The sequence below is a fragment of the Carassius auratus genome, chromosome 46 (assembly GCF_003368295.1).
Source record: "Carassius auratus strain Wakin chromosome 46, ASM336829v1, whole genome shotgun sequence".
Classification (NCBI taxonomy): Eukaryota; Metazoa; Chordata; class Actinopteri; order Cypriniformes; family Cyprinidae; genus Carassius; species Carassius auratus.
The window spans coordinates 1188346-1196488 of NC_039288.1; the positions used below are offsets into that span (position 1 = coordinate 1188346).

The 8143-nt window shown below is 36.5% G+C and overlaps 1 protein-coding gene across 1 annotated transcript; it reads left to right on the forward strand.

Moving 5' to 3' along the window:
• On the forward strand, positions 1 to 6835 carry oatx (organic anion transporter X). The gene is made up of 10 exons (XM_026234180.1): positions 1 to 575; positions 1779 to 1882; positions 2742 to 2896; positions 4028 to 4196; positions 4431 to 4554; positions 4656 to 4771; positions 5228 to 5442; positions 5711 to 5819; positions 6258 to 6464; positions 6542 to 6835. The coding sequence occupies exons 1-10, from the start codon at positions 195 to 197 to the stop codon at positions 6684 to 6686; spliced, it is 1725 nt and encodes a 574-aa protein (XP_026089965.1). The 5' UTR covers positions 1 to 194; the 3' UTR covers positions 6687 to 6835.
• The last annotated feature ends 1308 nt before the right edge of the window (positions 6836 to 8143 follow it).

Genomic DNA, 8143 nt, shown 5'->3' on the forward strand with positions numbered 1-8143 from the left:
GTTAGGAAAATGTGTTGTGTTCAGAAATCAGAAACTCCTTTGGCAACCATTAACCTCAAAATTAATCATTCCAAGTTTTGAATAACTTGTTTGTATCTGCTTTTTTTTTAACGTGACATCGAGAGTTCAGTGGGGGTGAGTTGTGTCAGTCTGCAGAGGAAAGAAGAAATATATAGATCTATATCAATACTAACATGGGCTTTGCGGATCTTCTGGATGAAGTTGGCGGGTTTGGACGCTTTCAGATGATTCATGTCACTCTTCTGTCCATCCCTGGCCTTCTAATGGCTAGCCAGAATTTGCTCAATAACTTCACTGCTGGAGTACCGGAGCATCACTGTCGCATCCCGAACAGCACGGCGTCGCAGAACCAGAGCACCGCGGCGCTGCTGCGCGCCTTCATCCCGCTGGACTCATCCCTCTCTCCGTCCAGATGCTCCCGGTACACCGACGCTCAGTGGCACTTAATCACAGACCAATCGACTCACACAAATGCATCGGACCTGCAGACAGAGGCTTGTGCTGAGGGCTGGACATACGACAAGACTCAGTTCATCTCAACCATAGTGTCAGAAGTAAGTCGCTTCCATCAGCTCTCTGGACATTTTACAACATCTTAGGTTAAAAATTAGCAAGTGGTGTCCAGATTAAAACTTGATGTGATCTACTTTTTATAAGAAAATAAAAAATATATATTGCATGAATTACTAAATTTTTTAGGTCGAAAGGAAATAAGTAGCACCTTTTAAATGCTTTTTTTTTTTATCAAGTTGAAAACATTCTCACATGTGCATGGATTTACAATTCAACCTTTTGCACTTCAGTTTGCAATTAGAATATTAATATAATAATATTAAATGAGAAAATAAAAAATAACACAGAAGTGAAAACGAACTATCTGAACATAAAAGGTTGTGTTTCACGAACACTTTTTAAAGAAGACATAAAAAAAAAATAGAAAATGTGCTGTACTAAATTGTTTTAGTTTATACAAAATAAATATTTTACAGAATGTTTTGGATATAAATCCAAAGCCATAAAGGTAGCTTTATTTAGTCTATGTTTCAAATATGAAGTTGATATCACAAAAATTTAGGTTTCTTTGAGATTTTGTTTATGCGCAATACTAAAAACAGCCACCAGGTGACATGAAACACTCCAATTATTTTTTTTATTAATACCCTACATTTTCATTCACAAATGTATAGATTTCTCTCTCAATATTACTTCTTACTTATTTCACAAAATATCAATATTGAAACCTTGAGACCTTTCAAATGATATGTGTTTTGTCAATATCAGGAGAAGTTCAATTTTGCAGTCAATTTTGTAATATGACACTTGTCACCGCCCACTAGGGGGAGGAGCCTGCGAAGTGTCTACTATTTCCATAGTAACACAATGATTAATTTCAACAAGGATTTCACAGGATTAATTTTTTGTGTTTAAGCTTTCAAATCTAATTTAGGATGATCACTAAAACATGATTTTCAAATACTTTATTTCCTTTTATTTTCATTTTAACAGTGAAGAAAATCAGAAAGTTTTTGAGTGAATTAGATAAACTGGAAGGAGTTTGTCCGCTGACTCTGAAAGTGTTGAGTCCATCCTGATGAAGAGGGATTTTGCAAACTGGCACCTTTCCAGAGTTTTATCTTAAATCAAGGCTAAAGGCTTCTGTTAATGTTGTCCACAGAAACATGATCCTAAGAGAAACTTTTCCACATGCTGCGTGAGTTGCCATCCATGCAGTAATGCTTTTCTCTTATTTGTCACAGTGGGATTTGGTTTGTACCCTCCGTCCGCTCAAACAAATGAGCCAGACCATTTACATGGGAGGAGTGCTGACGGGGGCCATTATATTTGGAGGCTTATCTGACAGGTAAAGCATAACCAGCTGCCTCCGCTGTCGTTATAACACCTCCACACAAAACACATTCACATAATGCGCTTTTTTGGAAAGATTCAGTAACAGTGTGTCTGGTTATTCTTCACTAGTACAAATGTGAAGGCAACAAATCAATGATGTACAAGTGTATTTAAACCAAATGCCAGTGTATTTTTTTTTTTTTTTTTTTGCATTAAAATGCCACAATGTTGCATATCTCAAACTGCACCCACATGGACATTAATGATCTACAAATATGACTATTAACAATAAGACTGTTAGACTTCAGTCTCAGTTGTTCTAGTGGTTGAGTTGGTGCTGTTTTTAGCAACCAACAGTAGTAGTTTAGACTGTTTTTATGGATAACCTTTATTTTTTTTAGATATGCACGATGATGTGATTCCATAATTTTCACTGTTGGAAACAAATGAAGCTAAATGACCTTAATATTCAAAACAGACATTTTATCAGCTCATACAGAATCAAACCCATTGTTAGTGCAATGCCTTACTCTTTGAGCAACACAAACAATTATTCCCACAAACCTTTTAACTTAAAGTGTAAGATTGTTGCATGCAAGGTTAGAACCTGCAACCTTTTGGAGACCAGCTCAGGTTGTTTTTCATGTTTCCAACTGAATGTCAACACACTCATGATTATCTTTCTATTACTGAAAATGGTTTTGAGAACAAAATCTACACATGGATGTCTAACTGTGATTATCTGCACCACAACCCACCATTCATTCATTCACTCATTCCTTTATTTAATGGGTAAGGAAGACATCGCAGAGCTGTTTTGAAGCAGTGAAGGTGATCTCAGAGTCTGTTCTTTACTCTTTATTCTCCTGTAGGTTTGGGAGAAAGGGCATGTTGATCTGGTCATATTTTCAGCTGGCTGTCTTAGGCACGTTCACGGCTCTCTCTCCGTCTTACGTGGTTTACTGCGTCTTCAGATTCCTGACCGGGATGTCTGTGTCCGGAGTCATTCTCAATGCCGTCTCTCTCAGTGAGCGTCTCTCTTCACTCATTAGAAAGGAACTGATCGGTTTATCCGACATACAATATAAAAAATTATTAACACAGAGAACTAATTTTAATAAACAATTAAGTCAATAAATGTCTATACAAACAATGCTGTTCAAAAGATTGAGGTCAGTAAGATTTGTGAAGTCTTCTTCTTGCATTTATTTGATCAAAAATACAGAAAACAACTTTAATATTGTGAAATATTATTGCAATTTATAATTTTTACATATATATACTTTAAAGTGTAATTTATTTCTGTGATGCACAGCTGTATTTTCAGCATTATTCCTCCAGTCTTCAGTGTCACATGATCTTCAGAAATCATGAAAATATGATGATTTATTATCAGTGCTGCATGTGCTGCTTAATATTTTTTGGGAAACTGTGATACTTTTTTATGATTTTTTAATGAATAAAAAGTTTAAAACAACAGCATTTATTCTAAATATAAATTTTCCAATATACACAACTGTTCAGTATTTATTTATATATTTATTTATTTAAATTAATGCTTTTTTTCAGCAAGGATGTGTTCAATTGATTTTAAAAAAGTGATAAACACTTATTGTTAGAAAATATTTTTCTTTTGAATAAATGCTGTTCTTTTTTTACTTTATTCACATAAAAAAATATATTTATATTATATTTATTTCACCAAAAAATATTACAAAAAAATAATATTAAGCAGCAAAAAAATTTCAACATTGATAATAAATCAGTATATTAATGATTTCTGAAGATCATGTGACACTGAAGACTGGAGGAATGATGCTGAAAATACAACCGCACATCACAGAAATAAATTATATTTTTACGTATATTAAAATAGAAACCCATTATTTGAAATGGCAATAATATTTTACATTATTACAGTTTTTTCTGTATTTTTGGTTAAATGCATGCAACCTTGATGAACATAATAGTCTTCTAAAAACACATTAAAAATCTAACTGATTCTAAACTTTTGAACAGCAGTGTATATTATTACTTTTTAAAGAAAAAAACTTCACAGTTTATTACTGTAAAGCTGCATTTAAACAGTAGTGTCTGTATTACTGTATGTACAGTGCTGAATAAATAAATGTGACGTGAAATGCTCATGTTTTCTTAGAGGTGGAGTGGATTCCTACTAAGGCTCGGACGTTGGTGGGCACCATCTCATCTTTCTTCTTCACGTTCGGTCAGATGATTCTAGCCGGAGTGGCGTACAGTCTGAAGGACTGGCGTAAAATACACGTGGCCGTCTGTCTCCCTTTCTTTGCCTTCTTCTTCTATAGCTGGTAAGAGATTATTGAATCTTTGATGCTGAATTAAATGTGAATCATGCCATATTACTGGTGCATGCGACTGACCCCAGGTGCATATGATTTGAACAAAGATGAAGAAAGGAAAGAACACTAAATGCAAGATAAAACCATGCATCTTAAAACAAGAGGTCTTATGAGTCTTTGGTCTCATTTCAAAGATTGTGTTGATTCTGCATTTCCTAATCCAGAAATGTCTCCATGTCAAAGGTGGTACTCTGAATCTGCTCGCTGGCTGGTGCTGAACGGTCGCTCTGAAGAAGCACTGAAACATCTCCACCGTGTGGCTAAAATCAACGGCAAGCCTGAGATGACAGAGAAGATCACTTTAGAGGTTTCTCATTAGCCTATAGCAACATTTCACACTTCATATCCGTGTCATGAAGTCTGTACTGACCTTAAACATTTAACGGTAGCGGACCTCTTCACGTTTAGGTGCTGGAGTCACACATGCAGAAAGAGGTTCAGTCCAGTAAGAGCATTTACACAGTGTTTGATCTCCTAAAAACACCAACCATGAGGAAGATCTCTATGTGCCTGATGGTCGTCTGGTGAGAATCGCTTTGAGCTGTTTCTGTCTGTACAGTGCAACAAATCTGGATGATGATTGACTGGTGATAAATATACATTAATCATACCATACTGTAATGCATACTATAATTTAGGTGTTCTGATTCCTAAAATAGTGCCTGTTTTGCTTGCTTTTGCATAAAAATGTTATGCATTTTGTAACATTTCTATGCAGTGAAGAAGTCTTGTAGAAAAACACTGCAAAGACATGATTTCTGTCTGAATCTAAACCAGATTGCAATTACTTGTTTAATTCTCATCTTATTTTCATATGCATTCATGCATTTTATGCCTAATCCTGCACTAATATGTGCACAATGTAAATTAAATGATACATTTAGAATAATTCTATAAAACTGAAAATTCTAAATGTTTTAAAGCGAATTAAAGCTGATGCATAGAAAAATCTTGAAGTTGAGTTTGTGAATTCTGAACAGGTTTTCGACTAGTTTTGCGTATTATGGTCTGGCCATGGACCTGCAGAAGTTCGGGGTGAACATCTATCTGATGCAGATCATCTTTGGCGCAGTAGATTTTCCGGCTAAACTGGTCGCTCTTCTGATGCTGAGCTTTCTGGGCCGACGCATAACCCAAGGCACCTGTCTCCTCATGTCAGCGTGTGTAATATTCGCCAACATTTTTGTTCCTAAAGGTAAGACCGTGATGAAGTCCTTATTATAAGGCCACCATCATCCACCTAATCCCAAGACACTGACTTTCTAAACAGTAAAAATGACTGCTTCTATTAGAGTAGACAAAATAATAATGTAAATATATGTACGAAAATAAATCATTCGTTCCCAAGTAAGAAGATTTGACAAAAAGTACTGTTAAATGTCATATGTCATGTGACAACACAAGCCTCTCTCCAATATAACGTGCATCGTTCAGTCGTTTAATGATGCTGTGTGTCGTTGCAGACATGCAGATCACAAGGACAGCGCTCGCCGTTATCGGAAAGGGCTTCACGTCGGCCTCCTTTACTTGTGTCTATCTGTTCACCGGAGAGCTTTACCCTACTGTCATCAGGTCAGAATAAACCAACTATAGAAGACAAACTTGATAGAGTCTGTCTGAAGCAGCCGAAGGTGATTGTTTTGTATTGATCATTAAGCTGTTAGGACACTATATCATCAAAAAGGTGTTAGTATGTGTCTTGTTGCATCATAATACTGTGGTATATGAATAAAGCAGGCTGATCATTTAGATATTAATCCTAAATATTAGTGCCATGGTATACACCTTATTCATTAACTGATATCAATAAATGGAATCGTATTATAAAGTGGTACCAGAAATAAAACACAACAGAGAGAGGAATACATGTACAAGGCAGCTTACTATTTTTAATGAGAAGACAAAGTGGCACCATCCATTAGAGATATTGTACTTTGCATACATAAGTAGAGAATAGCAATGCTCACTTCTACATGAATAGGGGTAAGAGTTTAGATGTTTGCTCCACAGACAGACCGGCATGGGCTTTGCCTCCACGATGGCCAGGATCGGATCCATGGCCGCTCCTGCCGTCCTGATCCTGGATGAGATCCTGCCGGCTCTGCCGAGCATTGTATACGGAGGATCCGCTGTGCTCGCTGGTTTAATAGCCTTTTTACTGCCAGAAACCCTCAACATTCCTCTGCCTGATACCATTGAGGATGTAGAGGAGAAAAGGTAAAGTCTCAGAGCTGAATCATTGTGACCGGCTTTCTGTTTCACCATCAGTTCACTGTACATTTCACTCTTAACAGGGAAAAGAAAAGTCAAGGTCTTAAAGAACAGACACAGAGAGAGTCAGTGGCCTTACAGGACATCAAGCAGACTGGAGGAACGTGTGAAGAGAGCAAGTGCTCTGGGCTTCATCCACTGTCCGAGGCTTCAGCTCACGTAAAGTGATCATTATTACACACTGAGACAAACATTCAAGACGGTCTCAGTCTAGATCAACAAAACGGAACGGATTCATTTGCTTCTTCATTGGATCGGGTTTGGAGAAATGTAGCATTGCATCAGTGTCTCATCAACGGATGCTCTGCAGTGAATGGGTGCCGTCAGAATTAGAGTCTGATAAAAACATCACAGTAATCCACAGCACTCCAGAACTTCTCACATCCGGAGAAGACAAAAGATGAAACAAATCCAGCATTAAGACGTTTTAACTGTAAACCTTTGCTTCTGGATGAGATATAATCCATAATAACACTTCCTCCAGCGAAAAAGCGCATCTACTGTTGTCTCTCACATCAAAATCCAGACACAGATTAGTTTAGATCTAAACGCTGCGTGATCTGTGCAGATTTCTCTCCTGATTCAGAGCAGAACACTTGTTCACTGGAGGAAGTGTTATTATGATTATAGACTCTATGTGTTTGAGTTAAAATCATCGTAATGCTGGATGTGTTTCAGGTTTTGTCTTCTTCAGATGTTCACTGATGGACTGGAGTGCTGTGGTGTTTTTATCAGCTGTTTGGACTCTCATTCTGACGGCACCCATTCACTGCAGAGCATCCATTGATGAGACACTGATGCAATGCTACACTTCTACAAACCTGATGAAGAACACACTCATGCTGATCTGGGATGACCTGAGGGAGGAGTAAACATCTATTAAATTTTCATTTTTGGGTGAACTATTCTTTTAATCTCCACATGTAGTGTGAGAAACAGACTGAAATGTAACTCATTATTCACCTGATAATCTTGAATTTGTGTCTTTCATGATGTTGATGAAAACTCACTAGGCATTTAATGCATGATTGCAGGAATTGATCTCATTTAAATGCTTCAATGCAGAGCATTAGAAGATCTTTATGTTATTACACAGTATACAATGCAATCATGATAATTAATCTATGATTATTTAAACCCACAGTAATGAAGGTTCTTAATAATGTGAAACTTAAATTTATTGCATCTGATTTTATTGTAACTTTTTTGTATCCGAAATGCAACAAACTGTTTAATGTTTTTGTTACATTTTCTAAACAAAGAGGCAACTTTTTACAGGTTTATTTGACTAACATTAGCTAATGCATTAGCTATCATAAACCTGACGATTCTTTACAGCATTTAATATGTAGTTACGTGTTCATTGTGAGTTCATGACACCAAATGCATTAGATAAAGTTAATATAATAAACCATATTCAACATGTTACACATTGTATTGATTCTACAACTAGAAATTAAAGTGGACACAATACTTTCAAACACTAGTTTTCCCCTGTTTACTCTTCCTGGACTCACTAAACCTGCACTAAATGAGAAGTCTGTCTAAGGCTTTAAACCAACACAGCTGTGAAAGTGACTAACACGACTGAAATGAAACGAATTATGCTGGTGGTTGTTGTTTCT

Bases quoted from the DNA above. Each gene is read 5' to 3' on its own strand.
- oatx (XM_026234180.1), top strand. From the start codon at position 195: ATGGGCTTTGCGGATCTTCTGGATGAAGTTGGCGGGTTTGGACGCTTT. The intron at 2,897-4,027 runs GTGAGCGTCTCT...ATGTTTTCTTAG, and splicing joins TCTCAATGCCGTCTCTCTCA to AGGTGGAGTGGATTCCTACT. The intron at 5,443-5,710 runs GTAAGACCGTGA...GTGTCGTTGCAG, and splicing joins CAACATTTTTGTTCCTAAAG to ACATGCAGATCACAAGGACA.